Source organism: Galendromus occidentalis, unplaced genomic scaffold, assembly GCF_000255335.2.
Source record: "Galendromus occidentalis unplaced genomic scaffold, Mocc_1.1 scf7180000077486, whole genome shotgun sequence".
NCBI classification, from domain to species: Eukaryota; Metazoa; Arthropoda; class Arachnida; order Mesostigmata; family Phytoseiidae; genus Galendromus; species Galendromus occidentalis.
The window spans coordinates 183342-205849 of NW_003805474.1; the positions used below are offsets into that span (position 1 = coordinate 183342).

At 51.3% G+C, this 22508-nt stretch overlaps 1 protein-coding gene across 1 annotated transcript; it reads right to left on the minus strand.

Annotated features, from left to right (window-relative positions):
- Nucleotides 1-4380: 4380 nt before the first annotated feature.
- Nucleotides 4381-6340, minus strand: LOC100905544 (uncharacterized). The gene is made up of 6 exons (XM_003745938.3): nt 6237-6340; nt 6049-6124; nt 5775-5887; nt 5584-5680; nt 5233-5407; nt 4381-5138 (listed from the first exon to the last, which is right to left on the minus strand). The coding sequence occupies exons 1-6, from the start codon at nt 6338-6340 to the stop codon at nt 4381-4383; spliced, it is 1323 nt and encodes a 440-aa protein (XP_003745986.3).
- Nucleotides 6341-22508: the final 16168 nt, after the last annotated feature.

A 22508-nucleotide genomic window follows, 5' to 3' on the forward strand; every position in this document is an offset into this window, starting at 1 on the left:
GATCAGCAAGCTGACTATAGACTGAAGATAGGCCCCGTTCTCGCACCGCTGGAATGGAAATTCGCTAGGCGACAGGGGGATCACGGTTCCGGGCAATTCCAACCGCCACTTTGTCCTACAGCTGCCTTGCTCCCACCCTCGGCGGACTCCCGAGTGGAGGCATCGCGAAGTTCAGACTAGGTCCATTATCACGCTGAGCCCTACCGCTCGTTCACCTGGGGGGCTTGCAAGAACTCGAGTGGAGCTTCGTGTTGTCAGCTCTCAGTGCCTCCAGTTGGTCTGGGGAACGGCGCCTATCCAGCTCTGGTCTCCCTGCACAATTCCTCTCCTGTTTGCTGTTCGTCTATCCCGAGAGCTGAGTTTGGAGGACTGAAAGAGCTATCCGACCTGAGCCGTGGGGAGGGGATTCGAAGAATTCTTGGGGCGTTTTTTTTCTGGTGCACAGCTGCGTCGAGCTCAGATTCGAATCAATATATTTCCGGACGTTTTTTTCTGGCGTGATACGGAAAAACGTTTTTGACTCAATCGGATCCCAATCGTGGAAGTTCAACGTTAATTTCGACTTCTCCTTTCCGAAGTCGAGTCGAATTTCGCTCGGATTCTGACGGTGCTTCCATGTGGGAAGGTTGAGGAATCGCCGTCATCCGGGAAATGGGACAGGTTCGCGAGATGGGTTGGATCCACCAGGAGGACTCTCACGCGAAGCACTCTTTGGACCAACCTCCTGTCCCGTTTGCGTACGCGGGAGGATCAGTGCAGCATCCGAAGAGGACTACAAAATTTGCCTGATGCTTTTTCTTACGAGCTGAGGGATTTTCCGGGCCACTGCGCTGGTTGGTCAGCGAGCGATCCGGGCACCGGTCGGCTGTCGATCGAAGCGAGTATTTTCGGGAGCAGCGGAAAAGCAGTCAACGGACGAGGCCTTGAGAGAGTTTGCCGATGCCTTCTCGGAATTAAGCAATGATCATTGTCTTCAGCCGGTGCCCTGGATCGAGAGGAGAACAGGCCAACAACCGGCTGAGTGTCCATTCGCCTATCTCTACTTGTCCAATAGATCAGAGTAGACGATCGCTGCGATAGACGGGAGAACGACTGGTCTGCCCGGAGATGGACAAATGCTCGGAGGGAATGTTTCTGCGAAAAAGCGCTCCGTCGCTTATTGGCGCAATGGATTGAATTCCTACGTCTCCCTCCCTCGATTCTGCGGTGTGTTGTGTGGGTTGGAAATCCGGATTCCCCCACCCAAGCCACGATTCGTAGGTTCGGCGTCGGCACATCGAGAACGATAATCTACTCCTGGCGATAAGCGATTCATCGTTGGTGGGCAATTCGTCGGGATTCGGACCCCATGTAAACTCATGAGCAAGGAGTCCCAGGCGCCATGCGGTTGTCTTGCGTCGGAAAGAGCCGCTCGTCGATTTGAAGGGGAAGAAAAGTTGGAGAAAGAGTTTTTTCTTCCACGCCCGACCGCAAAGAGTTCCAAGGTGCGACTCACGCGTGTGGCTACGAGTTGATTCTGACCTCATTTGAATTGCAATTCAAGCCACGAGGTTCCCTCTACTTGATGGCCGCAGGAATAAGAACAGCGTCTCGCTCTCTGCCCGACATCTTGGTCCGGATGTTGATGTTCGCAGCTCGATTTCCTGTCGCTAAACGAGAACACATCGACTGTGATTGCTTCTCGGATGACTTGGTACTTCCGATCAACTTAGGACTTTGAACTGATTTTCCCCGCCCGCACCCCACCACCGTTCCAGGGTTCGCCCAGCGCCGCCGCGCCGTCGCCCGTGCACTCCCTCGTCGGACAGCAGCGATTGTTGGTTCAAGGTATTCGCTTTTAGGAATCGAACGAACGAGCTCACAATATCGTTTCCTGCCGCTGCCGTCGACGTCGCTGCCCCCAAAACCTGAATCGAAAGCGGCTTGGAGCCGATACGAAATACAGAATCGGGAGATTTCAATGGGACATTCCTAATGAGGACGGCCGGCTCAGCCTCAATAGAATCTGAACTCGGCACGCCAGCAGTTATAAAGTCTCGACAGCGGACGGAGCTCGGGGGTGCTCATCATCTCCCTGTTCGTTTGATTTTTCGACCGATTGCAGCTTGGAAACTATTTCGAGAGGAATCAATTGCTGTTGCGTAAGGAATGGAATTCGCGGAATGCGGGAGGCTCCCGGACGAGCTCCTTCCTCCATCACGCTCGAGCTTCGTTTCGGAAGCACAGGTCCGAAAATTCTATATTAATCCTGTTCTCCGGCTTCTGAATAAGAGACAGCAAACTCTCATTTGCGCTCGTCGACAGCTAGTTGATCTCGTGGAGGCTAGAGTAAATCGACTTAATCCCGTCGTGCCACCAATCCACTTTCCGTCACTTCAGAGCGCTATGCCAAAATCAATGAGCTGCTTCCCCACCTCCGTCTTTGTTAAGGCCTTCGAGGGAGAAGTGTGGCGAGTTCCCCGGAGCCGTAGCGACGGTCGCTTCCTATATTGCAAGCGAGGCATAGCGAGCTTAGGAACAGGTTGATATTGGCCAGGTGGACATCAGCTGTCAAGCTTGACGCACGTGGGAGCTGGCGGACCCCGGTGACGGTATTTAGAGGAGGGAAGGAGGATGGAAAAGGAACAGGAAGTCATGGGTCGGGCGTCAGGCGGTGGGGCTCGATGAGGAGCAAGGTGGGGGCCGAACGAAATTGAGAGCTGAAATTCTTTTATATGCGCTGAGTAGGAAATCCTATTAACAAGCCAAGCTGGTGGAGTAATCTTTGCTCCTGCGTTATGACATTAGTGCGTAGACCCTCCGGTCAAACGACAGGTGACGAGGGCTGGTGTCCCCCATGCATGCGCATTACTGGAAGCGTCAGGCGCTAAAAAAAATCCGCGAAATCCATTAGGAATACGCGCGGAGTCTTTGTCGAAAATCCCCGCCGAGCGTTTTCCTTCTCGCAGCGGTACGCTGACGAAAGCCAAACATAGAAGCGGTTGCATGCGAGTGTCCGCACAAAATCTAGATTGCTGCAGCTAGCCCGTTGATCGAGTTCGACGATAATCAAACGATGGCATCGTATGCTCCGGCTTTTTTCCGGACCGGTGTTCTGTGAACTCGCAGGTGTGCAAGGCAAATATGTTTACGGAAAGGAAATAGCTTAGCGAGAGGGTGGGTCCGGCATTCATGCAAATTACTCTTGTACCCGGTGAAGTAACGCGTTTCCCTTAATGTGGGCGTATGTCAAAACCAATCTAGTTTCCGCGCTTGATGAACCGGACTCGCGGTCTCGACTCCTGGTGGAGCGGGTCCGGGAGTGCGTTCGAGAATGCTCCGCAAAGATCGAGGAGCTCGACGAGGTGTCATCCGAGGAATCCACTCGCTCCAGGACGTGAGTGACGTCTCGAGGGAGGGATCCCGTCCGCCCGAGCGCGTAAGTGGAGATCGGATCCGAATATTGTCAGCCCCGGTGCTGGAACCACCTCACCCCGTTCGAAAACTCGGTCGAGTTTGACAGAGCGCACTCACCGGAAAGCGACGTCATCTTTTGGTTGTTCAAGTCAACCGCTCGATGCTCGGGGCTGTATGCCGAGGGACCGCAAAGCTTTGACACCAACAACTACATACTCCGAAACTCTCCGGCGTGCGGACCCTCGAAGTTGCAATGGCGCGCCGCCGTTGCGCGTCGTCAGAAGGATGAGACTCGAGCGAAGAGTAGAATAAACAACGAGATCACAAATCAAAACCGAATGGTCGGCTCGCTTCTCGCTTTGGAAATATTTGCGAAACACTCCCTTTTGCGTGAAAGTCCGAGTTTCAAAGACGAGGAGGGGGAACTCTGCCGCTGGCGCTGTTTCGGCCTTTAGCGATAGCAGAGCAGAATCAAATAGCTTTTGGAGCAGTCGTAGCTTCATCTGGACGATACTCTTTGGGTCATTGGCAACATGAACTTTTCCGCTGTGAGGAGTCGCGTCCAATCCGATTCCTGGCTGAATCCACGGCTTCGATGGCTCAAATCGAAAACGAGGAACGAGATCATGGCTTACGATCCGTCAGCATTTATTCAGGTCAGCACGCGTCCTGAAACTGGATTTCCAGGATAGCTCCGATCCGTTATCGAGGAGCTCAGCCACCGGTATCTAGATCGTGGCTCCTGGTGATTGGCATTGACTCGACGTTCTCTTCCAATTCCGACTCTTCTCATCACCGATATAAATAGCACTCGAATAAATAGTTGAAACGCTGGGCACTATGTACATTTTCGTAGCGTTGCTCTGAACTCTCTGTCGCCGTGAGCATATACAAGAAGCATCCTGGAGTCAGCGAGAGAGGGAGAGAGAAGAGAGACATACAGGGAAGTTGGGAGAATAGAGAATTTCGCTGGGTAGGAGCAGTCTAGGCGCACTTGCAGTGAGTTCGGGGACAGTAGTAGGGCGCTTGTAGGCAATTGAGGTCGCACCACTGTTGCATTTTGCGGGAACCGACGTAAACACCGACCGGACTGCAGAAGCGTTTTGGAGGGGCTTTACTCGGAATCTCGTTTTCGACCTCGGGTTTCAAGCTCGTTCGGGATGTTGTCGTCGGCTTCTTCGTCGTCGTCCCTACCCAACCTGTAACGGATTTGAGGAGCGGGGTGAATCTTGTACGTGGGGTGGTCGGGAAAGACATTTTCGGAGTCATGGCCTCGGTGTATCTTGTGGGTCGGCTCGTCGTGGGTTCGGGGTAGTGACCATGCATTTTAGTCCGGGGTGGGGTCATGGGTAGGGGACCTTCTTCTTTCTCCAGACCGGGAGTCGAGCTCCAGACTGGCTTGGAAGTTGTAATCCACGTGGATTTAGTCCAATATTTCGGTGATGAAGGATATTTTTCTTTCGGGGGATAAATGGGTTTCTTGTGTTGAGGCTTGTTGTTCCACTTGTGCGTGGCTCTGTGCCACTTCGGGGTGGTTTTAGGTTTGAAGCGGAAGGTTGTACCAGGTTTGGCCGTTGTTCCCTCCGTGGTTTCCCAAGGCTTGCGGGACGGCACTCCCACCGGCACCGAATCTGTCCCCGTAGCTCCGTCGGAAATGGCGATGTCTGAGCATCCCCGGAAAGTCTCTTGGGGTCCACATCCTACCCGAGATACGCCGTCTGGACAACGACCCCAATTGTTCCCTGTAATAGATTGAGATCATCGTTGCTTGTTTCAGAAACAGACTTTGCCAGCTCTTTATGGGATTCCTGATGAATTCGGGTCAAATATGCGTACCGGCGGTGTAAGTCCATTGGAAGACACACTGCGTGCAAGTGATATTCGAGGGAAGCATCACCCGAACTCGGTATCTGCTCTTCCGATCGGGTAAGACGTAGCGGTAGGGATCGTTGGACGACGCTTCGACGATCTTAAGAGGGTACTTGGCCATACATTCATCGGTGGCTTTCACCTAGAATTATGGGAAACTGGTCAATCAGATGCCTATATCCGCACGAGTATCAGCTGACCTACCGTCTGATCCCTGAGCGGTTTCGCCGGCCCGCTCGAATAATTCTAGACGCGTTCCCAGGTGTGGAAAACTGGTGAGAAACTCATAAAGGTAATCGACTCGTCAGATCGACTTACGGAGGGATCGTTGACAGGGCAGAGTCTGAATCGGAAGTGTCCCATATGATTAGCTGTCAATTCGACCGCGGTTTCGATGACCTGTCCCGGACGGTACCTGCAATTAGATGCTTCGGGCTCGCAAATGCCTTTTCGCAACTCAATGGGAACAGATGCGCGATCGATCCGAGTGAAATGAGGCAGCGTATTACCGTCGAGCGATCATCCCGGTGGCGTATTTCCCACCGGCCTCGTTTGCTCGCGGAGGTGAGACATCCCACGGGTCACCGCAAACTCCACACTTCATTCCATTGCGAAGTTGCCGCTGCAGGAAGGCGCAATGCCAGAAATCTTTATATACCGTCCAGAGCACATTTTCTCGCATTGTGCACCTTCTCACAAAATGTATAGACGACCTTGTTCGTATAATTCGTGGTAATTTGACAGTGCATTCACTGAGGATGGTAAGAGGACCGGGAAACCTACCGTGAAGCCGCCGCAGAAAAGCTCGTTGTCGTTGTAGTTCCTAGGGGTTTTGAAGCCTACACGCCACATGGAGGATCTACATTAAGGGTAAAAGAGGGACTCTTATGGAGGATACATCCAGGTTACTACAAAAAGCTCAAGATTCCTGGAAGAGGTCTGAGGTCGATGATTTTTTGAAGGTTCCCTACCTTGATGGTGGTTCCATGAGACGTCCATGAGATCGAACGGGACTCAATTTCGATGCAAGGGCGAGTATTAGAAAGTACAGCGGTGAAGAAAGTGAGGAAAGCATCGCGCCCGCTGGAACGAAGCAATGATTCTCTTTCAGTCGGAATCACTTTCTCGCCAAGATGTCAACGCACCATGCACTTGAGTATCGGTTGATTCGAGGTATTTCTCAAGAAACAACCGCCTTGCATGTAGTTTTGATGCACGATCGACGGTAAGAGCGAAAGTGAGCGATTCTTTCTCCTCGGCGGGATTTTCTCGCTGCGCTTCTGAGGTAAAGCATCACAAACAGTTGCCTCAACGGAATCACTGATGCGGATGCAAAGAAGGAGAAAGCTGCATATTCGGTAGATTTTCGTAGATTCGTCACAGGTAATATCCAATGCGTCGTGGACGAACGTGTCAGAGCGAAGTTTGGCACAAAGCGAACTCGGTTACGAATGCAAACTTGGGCACCAAAGAGGAGATCAATCATTGAATTTCATGAATCCGAATGTCAATATCTGGATACAGGATCCAGGGAAAGCGAGATGGGGAATAGACAGAGATTTCGACGATCCATGGAATAGACCTCAACCCAAGTGCTACCCGAGATCTGAGACGGAGGAACGGTATCGCGCACGTAAAATCCGTGGCAAAGGCAAGTTGCGATGCGGCTACACACTAACAAGCACTAGATTGTGGAAAACTTGTTGTTTCACATCTTCGAGCACAGTATTGTAGAGCACTCACCGCGAGCTGTGAGTGTTTGAATAAAGATGAGAGCTTTGGAGCTCGAGCCCCGGACCCGAGACGTTTTATAAAGCTACGCGAAACCTGTCAGCGAGAAGAACCGCTACTGGAGAGGAGGCGTACAACAACGAAGATGTCGACGGCGCGACAGCGGCGGCAGCAGCGGAAGAAAAAGAAAACGGAATCGAACACCGTTAGGATGCTATCGAAGAGCTAGAAATTCCGAAAAATTCTCAAAAAGATTGACAAACGATTGTTGTCACTTCGAAACGCGGCGAATGAGGTTTCTGACAGGCTGTGGACTTCAGACTTGCGACTGCAGGTCACAGCGCGCGCAGTTCACTCGTGTTCCAGAGGTATCTTCCAGTAGGTCCACCACTGTGGATTTCTCCGCTCGTTCAACTTCCCATCGATGGTCTCCATCCATTGATTCGAGATCGGTCGAACCCATCCGCCGGAAAGGCACGGAAATCGATCGCTGGAAGGGAGGGAACCGAGAGCAGCTTCTAATATGGTTTTGGAAAAACCGGTGATGTCTCCTCTTTCGTAATATTGTTAACACTTCATAGAACTAATGGATGACACAAACTGATGGAGGGGAAGAATGGGAGGAAGAGTCGTTGATATTGACCCGAAACAATCATTCGAGTAGGAAGTCGGGGCGTGAGAATATTTTCATGGGGCATTCCTCGGATTCTGAGAAGCGACATAGCGTCGTTACGACATCGCACCACGGGCAGACACTCACAGGCAGCTTCGATGCGGCATGTCACAATTTGTTTCGGGAAAAAGTCCGAATCGTTTGCATCGTAGTCATCGTAACTAAGTTGGGAGATCGTCCACGGTGCTAACTTTGGAATTCCTCTCGGGGAGAATCTCAGGACATGACGACGATGATGCATGATGGGAGCAGAAAGTAGAGCTGGGTCGATGAGAGAAAAAACCCGGCCTGTCTTCGAATTTTTCCCGATGTCCGAAATCGAAAGAAAGCGGACACCGACGAGACCGACGGCGCTACTTAACGGTTTCACTTTTTATCTCTTTCTCCATTCCTGTGAAATAGACTTAGGGAACGAAGTGTTAGGGAGTGCCGGACAGAAGAAGCGAACTAAGTACTGATTCAAGATTCAGGACTCTGGTCCAATATCAAGCAGGTAGATAACCCCGAAATTTTTGAAGAATTCGGTCTCCTCTATCTGGTGCAACTGACAGTCTGAGGTACGTGGCGACGAGCGAGCTTCCTCGTATACGGATTCCGGGTCAGAAATTGAACCACAGTTTTCTGTTTGTGTGTTTACAGGTCTCGACTGTGCATTGTCCGTCGGAATCCACGATTTTAGGAGAAACTTGTCAAGGAGCTTGAAAATCAACAAACATACACGATCATACACAATGTGGAATTCGGTGTTTCTCTTTTTGTTTTGTGAATGAATGTCAAACACCAACAACGCGAAGGATCCATCAAGCGCTGAGTGTGAGTGAGTGACGTGCGTCAAAGCGAATCAAGAAACCGAAGACGTTCGGCAGCCGTTGTGCAAACGATGTGAGCTATCGGGAACTGATGGAAAACTGTTTCAGATTCTGGAACACTTTCTTCTGGCGTTTGCATCTTCTTCCCGGGCTCTCAGTCGTTGTGCCGTGCATCTTTTCCTCGACGCTACTTCGTTTCCCCCGCTGTTGATTGACCAGCGATCGAGGAGAGAACCCGCATAGAATCCGCCGCTTGTGCATCTTCGCGCGCGGGGAAAACTTCCGCCTCCGAACGATTGTTAGACTGACTGAGTGAGAGGCTACCTGTGATTAGTATCCAATCCGTTATCGTCAATTATTTCTGCGTAGGTCTCGGCTCGAGCCCCTCCCTGACATCTTGACAAACGTCCAGCTGCCCCGAATTCTGTGCGTGATCCCAGATTTGTTTCTCGCGACATTATTGCCGCTGGGCGCGAGAAGCCATGCGGCAGGAGCCGAAGATTTTCGAAGATTGAAGGTTTTATATCCAGGGGGGGAATTCTCCTATTTGTGTTCAGGTCTCACCCGATTGAGAATCCTTCCCTTTCGGCGGGCCAAACAAAACACGAAACGTGAAAGTGCGGTGAAAGTTCTGACTTTGTGAACCGCTAACGGAGTCTATATTGACCTTTTTTTGATATCACGACTTGATCTTTCCTTTTGTGTTGGTGGAGAAGCGGCGCTGACCGGAATCCGCGACGAGCCAAATGACCTGGAGTGTATCTGTGATTTCACTTGTGAACTTTTGATTTTTCCGCTGCTTCCCGCTTGTTCGCTGTGCGTCCGTAGCTCGCTCGTACTGCAATTTCACACCGACATCCATCTGGGACGATTTACTTGGTGTCTTGCTACTGGCTCTCCGGAGTTTCGACAGATGTATACGAATGAGAACTCCGGGGAAATTCTGTCAGTCCTCTCTGGTCTCACAACGACGTAACCCAGAATTTTTCGGGAAAAAATTGCGGTCCGCCAATGGTGAGGACGCTCGTTCAGCTCGTCGGGCCTCGCTGAAGATTTGTCGTGTCGATTTTTCGGGAGGTCGAGGATTGTCTTCTTCAACGATAGGCCAAGTTCGGGGCACTAAACATTCTCCCACCGCAACCCACTCCTCTGAGCTGATGGGTCGAGGCTCGATTCTCGATCAATGAGCAGAGCTCGAATTCTGCAGCTCAAGCCGCTGAGATTTCCCATCAATGCCTATACATATGTAGCTATCGAATCGTCCAGGTACGCATGAGTTGATGAATATCGCGTGGAATCTCTAGCTCCAATCTCCGAAGATAACTAGTTCATCGGGTCCGAACTAACAATGATTAATGAGCAGATTCCAGCGATATATGTACACAGCGGATTTGACATGTACGAAGTCTACCGACGACGGGTCGCCATGGTCGGACCAACAAATCGCCCGCCCTTCCGTGTATTGTTTTTTTTCTTCTTTCGCCTTTTCTATTTCTCATGCGTTCTTGTACGCCCACGTCGGCTTTTAAAGAGTTGCTCGGCTAAGTGAGGCAGCGAAATCACAGAAGTAAACAACGCTGTCGATCAGATTTTACAGGTTTACAAGTGCAGCGGTCGTGAGGCTTTTCAAGTATCTGGGACGGATGGGAAGGGTTCGAATCGAAGTCCAGATGTCGTGGATATGCGGGTGGAGTTAACTTGCCGTCGGATGCTCTTGTTGTGACTGTCTAGCCCGAGCGCCGACCGACCGACCAGAATCATCGATGATCAGCTGCTCCACCAGGGTAAGCGAAAGTGTCGCCGGGCTGAGCCATGGCTCGACAAAGCCCAAAAATGGCGACTCACAAAGAGAAGCAAGTATTTCTGGGACAATCCCGGCCGCGAAATGATAGCCTCCAAACACCGGAACAGAAATCGTCTGCTCTATATTCAATCGAATTGAATCAGAACTCTGACCCAATAAGAGGAAGGACATTTTTTGTGCGGAGCGAGTCGAACTTTTTTTCCCGCAAATCTTTTTGGTGTTTTGGTCTCCAAGTGGAGCCCATCGTAGGTGCCAATCAGCATCACTGGTGATCATCTGGTCGGAGCCCGAGCGAAACTACTCGTGGAGCTCTCTCTTGAGCTTCTGACGTTTCGTGAAGGGAAAAATTGAAAATAATCGCCCTAACCTGGATCCACGCGGCTTTCTCGACGGCAGTTTTTGGATGCAGAATACGGAGAATTCGGCAGGGATGTCGGGTTATGTGGCGTCCCCAGGTTCGGGGGCTGGAAGCACCAAATAGTCCAAGCCCTTGAAGTCGGCAGTGAAAGAGAAAAGGTGTTACTGTGATTTAGGCGCGGACATCCCTCGAACGCGAGCTATCGAGCTCAGACCCGCTGCTTCGGCTCACTTCACTTATTTCGGGAATATCGGCCACTGGAATTTCCAGTCGCATCCTTCGGGGCTCTCGGATACGACATTGGCTCATTCGGACATGATTGCTCAGACACTACTTTCTATCGCCGGCTTCGTTTTTGATCGTACAACCCCTTGACGACAGCGCATACATCGCGCGTTCGGGGATCGGTAGTCGATCCGTGTTCCCCGAATCTGAGATCTGGAAGTATCGACTCGGTTCCGGTCGATTTCGACAACCGATTCGGAAACGGAATTCCGTTCTTCGCACTTGGGTCTTCCCAGGGGCACGGGCCAGTCTTCGTTCGGTTGTGATCCTACAAGCTTTAGAACCGCTACGGGAAGCGCAGCTTGATCGGAAGAGCTCAAACGATCGATGAGTATTCCGAGCATTTGAGAGGAAGTAACGCGAGCGTCCAACGGTCTGAGTTCACCGCTAACACGCGATACGCTGTTGATACTTCGATTTCTCAGACAGACTTCCGCTAAGCCAGGACGAAATCTCCTCCCGAAGCTTCGACCAGAAGCTGTTTTTCGGCGTGTTGACAATCCGCCCCGACAACGGACGGATGTTCCAGGAGAGGATGCCTACGAAAGCCGCTTAAGGCCCGTCCATATCTAAGTCGTCCGTTCTTCAGTTGTAGGTTATTGTAAGGATTCTTACGCGAACCTGTTCCGCCATCCAAAAATCTTCCTGAAACACGTTCCGCCGCCCCCTCAGATCAGAAGATCTACTTTCACTTCTAGCGTACTGCATGATTGGCAGAAGTTATCTCTCTTATGGACGTTTATACCGCAGCGCCTTCTTCTGCGTCTAATCTGAAGTCTCACAGTGTTTCGACGGTGTCTTCAAGTGTCCGTTAGTGGCGGCTATCAATCGAACTGATCCATCTGAGCCGAGCGCTGACCAACGGATTGATATAGATCTAGATCGATAAATCAGCTGCTAGCTCAGACCCAGGAAGCAGTGCTCGGTCCACGCGCGAACAGGTACACTTAGGGTGCACCCTGGCTCAAAGACTCTGGGCACAGATCGCGCTCCTGTGATGTCCTTCAGAACGTCCTGGATCGCTTGCCCATCGTCTCGTTTGTTCAACTACTTGATGGGGCCTACAGAGCCTGGGAATGTACTCGGAGGTTCAGATATCCTTCCATATATCGAGATTGATTGCCAGCAGAAAAGAGATTCGTGGCAAACCCGCGGGATCAGCATCATTGGATTTGGTAACCAATCGAGAACTCAGGACGGACTCCTGCGAAGCCGTTAGTATACGGCGGAGAAACTCGTTGAATGATTGCGGTGAAGAAAAATGTTCACTTCCACTCATTATTCCTAGGAGTGAAATGACCTGGCGACGCGAATTCCGTGATCCTCCTAAAAGAGCTCTCGGCACAAACAGGGATGGTCGCTCCCCCGTTCTTTTTACGGTTTCTACTTTCTATTTTTTCCGGAACTGGCGATGTCTAGACATTACTGACGACATGGTTAACGCTTTCGTTTTCTGAGTATTATCTGCTCCGAAATGGGTTTTCTTTCCCCGCCACACTTCTGGCAGTAAACCCAGATCCGTTGTTGACTCGGTTCGCGGTCACGGATCTTCTGTGACTGAAGATGAAGACCCGAACCTGAGCGATGATTTCATCGTGTCCCAGAAGCGAGCCCGTCGCTACAGTGGATCACGAGAGCATTCAAATTGGAACTAGAAACAAATTCTGACGGACGATGCAATCGAACTCAGCCTTAGAAACTGATATCTCAGAATGACACGACAACACACTTACGCGATGCGAAAGCTCGATCAGAGAAGAACAAATAACGCTCGATGTGATCTGTATTTTTTTACAGCTGCATTGTTTGCATGAGTTCGGGACCTCCCGCTCCGGGTTCCTCCACCGGCTGATTTAAGCTTCGCGGCATCCATCCGTGTCACATCACTTCGGGGAATTGTACAGGAATTTCATTCTGGAAGAGGACATCTCTGCGGGGGAGCTAAGATCTACCCCTCTCGAGTTCTTGCTGTTGACGGGGATCGTTGTGTTCGTGCCCATCCCGCGGTTCTTGGACGCTGCCCGAGAGATCCAGGACACTGAAGAGAGAGAAGAGTCCCAGAACTTGGAATACTGCTGTGTGGCCAAGAGATTACTGCTGATTAGGATTATCCGGACCTCGACAGAGCTCGAAGATCGGTCAGCATTATGGAAGAAAGCTAAATCGCATATGGCGAATCGCTTGTATCTCAGGTGTCGAACCAGCTGTAGAAGTGCGCAATTCGGAGCCGGTGTCTAGTCCAAGAGATGAGATTAAGGTCAGTCTGTCTCAGAGCAGATAGTCGCAGACACATCGAAGCGATGGTTTTCCCAGCCACGATGGGTTGACCGCCTCAGATCGACCGGGCACTACCGTCAATACTATAGTATAATCCAAGTACCAGCATCGGCAACGCATCGACGGAATTCCTTGCGACCCACAGATTCGATGCTCATCGCAAGAAGATTTCTTTTGAGCGACACCTCCTTCGTTCTAACGACTGCGAAGGAGTTTGGAGATTCTTCGCGATGGAAATTCGCCCATCCTGTTTAATGCAATTTACTTGAAGAGAAACTTGCATGCTAGGGTTCCAATTTTTCGAGATCGGTGTTTTGAAGCGATCAAGGAAAGTAAAAGAAGATTTCACGGTTCCATTTAGGGCAATAAGCGATAAAGGGGGAAGTTGGGGAAAATACCTCGGGAGACTTATCGACACGCTTCGAAAGATGATACTGGTCTCGGTCAGCTGAGCCGAGTGAAATTTTATCTCTTCTCGTTCGTGCAGCGTCTGAGGGGGCGTGACAAGGGACGATTCCTTTCCCTTCGGATTCCTGTCCAACTCCGCCATTCTTCTGAAAACTGCGGAATGCGGGAGGAGAAGACATTGATGCCCGCATTTGTGGAGCAGCGAAATGATCGAACTCTGAGGGAAAATATACAGCCGTTGGGCATTAAACATAGCTGCCGGCGGAACACTTTCGACTCTTCGGGGAATCTCCGCTCCCGAAGCAGAGCTAGGTCAGCCTCGAATGCTGGAGCGATTGACAACTACGGAATCGCTTGCGGATTTTACGAAAATTGGGGACGAAAAGAGTTGCAGCTAGTGAGTCAAGAGGCTCAGTCCGAGAAGAAGCGAACGAGTTTTTCAGAAACGTCGGAGGCATCACCTGAGGATACGAAGTTAACGACTCTTTCGGCAAGGCTAACGTTCGTTGTCATTCCTCCTGATGGAATGGAATGCCTTCTGAGAATCCGGACCGACACGAAAAGTGATTCCTCATTCGAGTCGGTTGTGCTGAAGACTTCATTCACCCCAGACTGGAGCCCCATTTTGATATTCTGAACCTATTCGGGTTCACGTGTGCGATCGACCCAATAGACCCTATTCCAGGAAGTTCGACTTCCGACCTCGAAGTTTTGCTGAATATCCAGAAGCATTTTCTTCACTAGCTCCGGAGTTGTCCCAGTACGGATGCTTACTGCATCCTATTGAAGATGACATAAGTCGTCGAATGATTGAATATCGCCCCGATTCGCATGGTTTGACCGGTCGTGAGTCATGCATGAAAACGGATGACTTAATATGGACGGACTTGGCTGGTCTGTGGCCGGGCGAGGTTTTCGGAAGTCCCTTTCATTATTTGGCCTCAATGCCAGAGCTAGAAATCGGTAGAAAAAGAATCACACTGGTTTATTGACACGCAGATGATCTAACGATAAACTTGAACGGACAGTATCGTAGGACGATATTCGCCGGCCGGATAGGTTTGCGATAGTGTCTGGGCTCGCAGGAAGTTTCCGCTAGGGTCACACAGAGAATTCAGACATTCGATAATAATGCCACAAAGGTGTAGATGATTCAAATACCATTCGGAACAGAAACCTCTTAGGAATAACTTCTAAATTCGCTGAAGAGTCTGCATTATTCGGGAGAGCAAGCGTTGATCCGGGGAAATCGCATGCCTCTAGGGCAGTGGTTCCCAACCTTCTTCTTTCAACCCCTAGGGGTTCCGCAGAGGTTCCGCAGGTAGACTTTGGGGTTCCGCGCAATCCGCCACGGGACCCGAGGGTTCCGTGGAACCCCGTTTGGGAACCTCTGCTCTAGGGAATTGGGAAAATCTATTGTGTGACTCAAACAGCCCGAGCCTCAGTCCGAATCTGGCGCCGTAGTGCAGGATGAAGCCAGGTAGCGCCTGGAACAAGTACAGTGCGGCGCTTACCAGCGTAGCTCCTCCTGACTGCTTGTCCTCCGCCACCGTCACCCTCATTGATCAATGACGTACATGAGCGGCGGGCGCTCCTCCCTAACACAGGCTCCATTCGGAAGTTTGCGAACCAGACTATTGCGTGGACGGAGGTTGATGAACGCGGAAGAGATATCTTGAATTAAGTCTGAATTTAAGGCCATTGCGCTCGCATCGTAGCCTCGAATCAAAGTCTCTTATCGATTCGGCATCGATCGGGCTCATAGGTTTGGTTCGGAAGACGATCCCGAAACACGTGAATCATGTAGCGCGTGTCTCTGCTCGAGAGCTCTTCCGCACAGTATTGACTCGAGTCTCGATTGAGGAAGTTGCCGAGAACATGATTGTGGGTTCCACATATCGGATCATTCGACAACAAAGCCGGAGTTCTTAGCTCGAGCTCAGTTCACGGAGTTGGAGAGTCTGCCGAACAGGAAGTATCCCCCTCGCTTCCCTCTTCGGAAGGGGACTTCCCCCATCCCAAACAGGGACAGTGATCCATCCTGGATTCAACAGCATCGGTGTAAATGTCGCGATGTGCGGGCGTGGGCTCCTTGTGGCGAGGCTCTCTCGGGTCGGCTATCGCGGCACAAGCTGGTCGAGCCCGCTCCCATCCGCCATCTCCGTGCGCCTGATTTTTTTCTGACATAGGATAGGTTTCAGGGCGATTCCTCAATTTTAATAATCGACTTCTATCCTGGCCCGTTTTCCGACCCACCTCGCGATGACCCGTTTTTTCCGGAGGTCTCGGAGATTATCAACATACCCCGACCGCTCATTTTCAGGATTCATTCCAGACATATCCCCTCCGGGAAAAAAACCAAAAGTTCGCGGACCAAGGGTCATCTTGGGCGTGCCGCGGCCGAATCGCCGCATCTGCTCGTGGAACGAGGAAACCCACGAAACTCCTCGGCGAATATCCTTGTCAGCCCCACCACCAGAAAGCATACGGATGTTTTTCGATAATACGTGGGGAACGAATCTGAACGGTTTCCTTTCGTTAAGTATAAGACCCGTTGAGGCTTGCGACGATTTTACCGAGGAAAAACATCAGCCCGCATGTTACGCGGAGATTTTTCCAGCGAATCGTCGAAAGCGTCATGCTGTGCAAACGATGCAAAATAGGCACGCCTCGTCGAGTATCAACTAGCTGATGCCATGAGACGTGAAATCGCGAGGTGCCAGGTGCTTGATATTAGTCATTAGCATTCTGCGGAACAGCCTCAAAATTCTCCTGACTTCTCCTGACGATATCTCACGCTTGGCTGCCGGAGAGGTTGCATTGAAATGTGGGCACACCGGGAGTTCCCATTCCCCGCGAGCTGCGCGTCAACATCAGTTTCGCTCCGCAAGGAGCTCCGCTTGAACCAGTCTCGTATCTGAGACCACCCGGGTAGTCGAGTGCTCCGAACCTTGATCCTGGCCGAATTTCCTCTGGGAGGCACAGATCCCCGGTATTTATCCATCGATTCACGCTCGGAATACATCGTCGTGAGCAACACCAGCATATCAACTTCCAATATCGGTGGTAATCTAGGGATCAGAGTCGGAAACTCCGGCTCTGCACTACACACCTAACGTCATATGGATAGCTATCTATTGCTGAATGCCGTTCTTCGTCTTCTGTATGGTGCAGCAGTCTGCACGCTCAAACTCTTCCTCGTGCGATCACGGCTGAAGAAGTATCTAGAATCCTGACATTCATCGCGAAAAACGGAATGTCCCGTTTCCTTTGAGGTTGCCCTCACCGAAAACGGCGCCCCCGGAAGGGTTCGGAGAGGCGACGCCCGAGCAGCCCGCTCCCCGCACCCTCTCACTCAGTGACGCCGTTTCCATAAATTAAGTTCGATGGCGATAGGGCGATCGTGAAGCTCTTTCAAGGAACTCAGATGCCTTCTCAGAAGACATGGGGGAGTCATATGTTGAGGATATACCTCAACCGTCGCAAGAGAGGTTTGGTCGACTTGCATTTTCGAAGTCTATGCATGTTTCAGCACTCCTTTCTTTCGGGAGAAGCCCTCACATGACGAGTAGTTTATTTGCGGCAGGGATGTCAGTCTAGATTCAATGTCACTTCCGCCGCTGGCTGCTATAGGTTGCCCTCACTTCACGTGAGACTCTGGCACAAAGAGAGTGGCCTGCCAGCTTGTTTGGCTACTCAGCTCACTGGCTTTGACACCGTAGGCAACAAGGATGTCAAACCCGAGAGCTATCCGGCAGCTTGTCGTATACTAAAATATCCATCAAACAGGTCGGAACTCACTCAGAGCGGCCCGCTGTAGGATCCAGGAGACGCCGCCAGAGCCGAAGGCGAGTGCTTCGCCGATGCTTTCCCGAGGAAGAATCCAGCTCCGAGATCTAACGGTGTTCGAGCCTATCCCGCGGTGAGCCTTTATCCGAGATCATTCGCAGGACTGTGGTTTGTCAGCAAAAAATGGATTGAAGAAATTGATGAGCAGTCTTATTACATCGTAAGGGTACATGGTTCAGCTTCCGTTTGTTGTGATACATTTCATACACTACTGCATCGAATTATAATATGATTAATCAGCGGAAAAACGATGGCATGTTCCATCAGAACATTCATGATTCGAGGAGGGAACCAATGCTTTTGAATGTTCGTCGTGTTGGGGATTGTCCCTGTCTTTGGCGCTATGAGCTCGCATCGAAAGTGTCGCGTGTAAGTCCTTGCGAACGCCGGGCAGCCAGGCACGTGGCATGAAAAGGCTTGCGTTGGAGAGTCTGCACCGAATTGGAACTCAAAGCACAAGAGTCGTCATTGGCAATGGCTCGTTCGGAGGTGTGAGACAGGAAATCGTCGGAAATGACGATTGATCCGTCATGGCTCGTGCCCCTGGTCTTTTGAAGCTCGAGTACGATCGTCTCCCCGTGCAGTGCCGGACAAGCCTCGAGTTTACTTTTCGGCGATTTTCATCGCTGATCCGAGATTGAGGCCGAACCCCAAGCAAACGGAGTTTTGAACGGTATCGCTCGCAATTCCTCTGTTCCTCCTTTTCCTAGATTGGGAAAAAACGGTATGGAGCCGACCACTCGGTCCCGATTTCCAAAACGAACGACGGCGCCGGCGTTGCTTAGTGCAGTCTCCTCCTGGCCGAGTCTCCCGCTCGCGATACAGCTCATGTGGAAGATACTCCCACTTTTCGGGAAAACATGTCTGCTCGAACGACCCGGCCTCTAGTCATTCGGCCCAGCCAAAGTCATCCGAGTTCCGAGTCTCGGGAAGTCTGTCGATGATAACCCCCACTCCTACGCATATCATGGATACACGTGGTATGTACGGGGACGGATCGGGAGAGGGGGAGACTTGAATTAGATCATGACGTCTCTGGAGGCATGGATCAGGAGCGACAAAAACTGATTTCGACGAGACAGGATGCAATTGGAATGAGCTTCGTCGGGGGACTCGATCATCGTCTCCGTTTTCCGAAATGTAGTCTGAAGCTGACTTCGTCGATCAGCTTCGGCAGAGACGGTTTTTCTCTTCATTTCTTCCGGTCCGACTGAGAGATTGAGGGCGCGACAACAAGAGCCATCGTAGCCTAGACTCGACGGGAGGAGACGTTCCGGGCCTCACAGGTTCTGGAAACCGCGGAAAGAAGGACGATTGTATCTCCCAGAGACATTGTGAAGCGAAACCTCTGTGAGAAAATTTTAGAGGGAAATTTCTAGAGTCCAAATGATAGTGGTAGCTGTAATGCCGTGCGACGATTCGTGGTATTTTGGGTTCCTTGGTGGGTTGTATGGCATCGCTTTGCCTACCCTGTATCTCCCTTAAGTACATTGATTGCTTGGGTCTGGCAAGGCCAGGGAAGTCATCGACGGTACTAAACCCAACCCCTGCCCATCAAAGAAGGAGTTTTCCCAAGGACATAAGGCTAGCATGGGTTTCGGGATTCCCGGAGTTTCGAGAAGTCGAAGCGCGCTCATACTCAAGCATTACGCGCGAGATATTCGAGAGGAGATATATTGAAGTTTTCAACATCTGAGAGCGACATATGGATCCTAGTATTAGAGTGAAAATGGACGACCATGAAGCTACCTTCGATAGCGGCGATTTCTCGCTCCATCCATACGTTGTATGTAGGTACATGTTTTGCGTCGCTCAAAGAGACTGGAAGATCTTTGTCAGGTCTTCTCGAATCGACATATGAGGAGGTATCAAGCTTCGATCTCTTTCAAGAGTACTTGGGGAAGACCAGCCCCGAGCGAAATAAACCACTTGACTAAGGATTCCATTAGGTCTAGAGTCTAGAGTGTGGACTCATCTCCGATCGCGCATCGATTGCCAGACGGCTCCGTGAGGATCTATCTAGGACAGCGGTTCCCAACCTGGGAGCCGCGGCTCCTAGGGGAGCCGCGGGACTTTTCTGGGGGAGCCGCCGAACCTGGTAGCCGCGGCTCCCCTAGGAGCCGCGAGGCTTTTCTGGGGGAGCCGCGGACGAATTTCTGGTGTAGGTCCGGGCCGTCAGGGTTTGTCAATTCCAAGGGAAGGTTCCGAAACGGATCGACGGTTGTGTTCCCGCCATTCCGTTCAACTCTATCGAGGAGTGAACGAAGCTAAAATAAAATCTCACTCGCTTTCACACCACCGCACGGAGCACCTTTTGTTTCCTTGTGTCTTCCCCGCAGAGAACACTTCATCCACCACTAAGCTTTTTCCCGTGAGCTTCGAGAAGCTCAACTCTTCTCTTCCGTCGAGAGAGATTGGACTCATTTGTTAGAGAGCTCTGGTATGCCCGCGAGGCTACCTTTTCCAGCCAGGAGCTGCTTGTCTCCGGAGATTCCCATTCAGTCTTTTTAACGGGGAATTGACGGGAGGGAGGCGGAATATTTGTGAACAATATATGTACATGCAAGTTATGAGTGCCGGAATTGAGCTGCGAATGGTCCTTTTAGGGGAAAAAGAAGGGAGTTTAGGTAGGAGCCGCGGGAGCTGCGTGGGCACTGGGTATCCTGGGAGCCGCGGGAGCCGCGTGGGCACTGGGATCCTGGGAGCCGCGGGGGAATTCTGGGTTCGCTAGGGAGCCGCGGAGCCAAAAAGGTTGGGAACCGCTGATCTAGGATATTCACTCTATGAGAGCGCTACACGTGAGAGCGAACACTCATGCGCGTTGACTGGCATCGTGCCTGCTGGATGCTGGCATGAGGAATGGATGCTCAGGATTCGAAAGCCAAAAATATCCGGCAGATATTTCGAATGTTGATTCACTCGCGAAGTGAAGGGACATGTGACGGGTAGCAGCCTGGCCGGTTCTCGATCTCGTTCTAAACATTAGATCTTTACGCATCGGAGATCTCCGCAAAAAATATGCTCATTCCCACTGGTCCAGCTTGTGATATGGACTGTGAGAGCACGTGCGAAGTGGATCTCTGTTGATTCAATCTGCGCAGAAGTAGCATCCCTTCGCAACGTTCTGGAGCTACCGAACGAACGGGGCCACGCTCAATTAATTGCGCATCCGAGCATATCATCGCGATTAGAGGTAGACCTAGATATCGACAGTCTCGTGACGGTTTTCGGGTCACAGTCCGCGTAACTCTCCACGCTACTCAGCCGCGATCGAGCGGAAGCTCTCTAATTCCTCAGCGAGAACTATCGCCTGATTAGATTCGCCCTCGCATTCGAGGTGATATCATCACTTCGTCTCCCTATATTTGCACCTTCGAAAATTTCCCGTCTAACATGAACTTGGATGTCCGAATACCGACACTGTGAAAGTCTCTTAAGCTTCTCGCCAAAGCGCGGAGGAAAGAAAGCTCGATTTGTGATCCCTAATCCCCCACTGCCGCAGTTTTTCCATCGCCCTCCGACCTCTCTCCGTGGCCTTCAAGTTCACGGTGACCTTCAACACCTCTGAGAACCTCCACGCGAACGACCACTCGCATAAGTTACGATCGAGTCCGATTTGGCTCGCCGTTCCCCCGATGCCCACCGGATGCTCCGATGTAGCTGCATAGAATTATACTTGGCGTTTGTACCTAAGCTAAAAAAAAGTCCCCGAAAAAGTCACAGAGCTTGGCCCGGCCACGACGCTGTGTCCGGACTCTGGACGCTCTGGCTGGGAGCCGATGACACTGTTATGAGCAGTCGGCACGGAGAGGTGTTGTCCCGATCGATTGGAACTGGTCCTTCGCAGAACATCGAGCCACCTCGGTATCCACGGAAACATTCTCAATACAGACCGGGGCACCTGTTGGCTGCTCGGCCGAACTACGCTCGGCAGAACAGCACACGGGCTCCGCAGAGGCGCCATGACGGCTGAGAGTGAAGATGCCGGGCTCCCCGAAGTTCCTGAAACCGTGGTAGAGATCGAGGATCGCGTTCAAGACGCGGCACCGGTTGAAGATGCGGTCCTCGATTTGATTGAGAGTAGTGTCCTCGAAACAGATGACCAGGTGCTCAGCCAGGATGTCCTTGTGCACAATGCGGCGGAGCAAGTATTGGATATCGGTGCGACCCTTCAAGATAGCTCTGAAATACATCCGAAAATCGAGGAAGAGGAGGAGGTCTGTCTGAGTTTGCTTCGGCCGTCAGGTAAGCCGGAAATTCTGCGGGTCGCTCAAGTGCCGCAATCGAGCTGTTACGCTCCAGAGTCGGAATGCTTCCGGAGATTCCCTGGGCCGCTCTCGTCAGAATTCATGAAGTTCCATCATGTGTCGGATTGCAAACATGAGATGAGAGCTTGATTCGTCATGAGGAAAATATCGGGAGGTCCGGGCGCGTTCTGAGGAGAAACTGATCCAGAAATAGAAAATTCTGGAGGTATCCATCTTGAAGCCGGAGTCTCTTCGCACGTTCTCTGAGTGAAGGGAACGTGACGTGACCCGACCCATTTGCGAGGAACTTCATGTACATCGCTTCCGCCAAGTTGTGCGCCACGTAATGTCGTCATCGAGGCAGTCGATGCAAGAAGGAACAAGGCTCTATAGTTAGCTCGCTAAGACGCCATAGCTCGGATTCGCTTCTCCGTACAGCCGCGGGACGGAGCATAAACATATCCGTAGGATTTCCGATTTAATATACTCAAGACATCCAGGGTTGATGGGAACCATGAGCGTTCATGACTGCTCCTCTCCCAATTGTTCTACGAAACCTGACCTCTTCCCATCCGAATCAGGCTTCAGATTCTCATGTGTGCTCCTGTGGTGTACGAGAATCAGAAATCTCTCTCAAAGGTTGACTTGAGCCGTAGAAGGAGCGCACGACGTCGCTCGCAAATCTCGTGGTAGGGATGCTACGCATTGAGACTCTCCGGCGATTTCTGGGACATGGCTAGCCAAAAGCAGGAGGAACATAATTCCGAGAAATAATGACCAGAATTTCAGAGAGGGCGGAAAT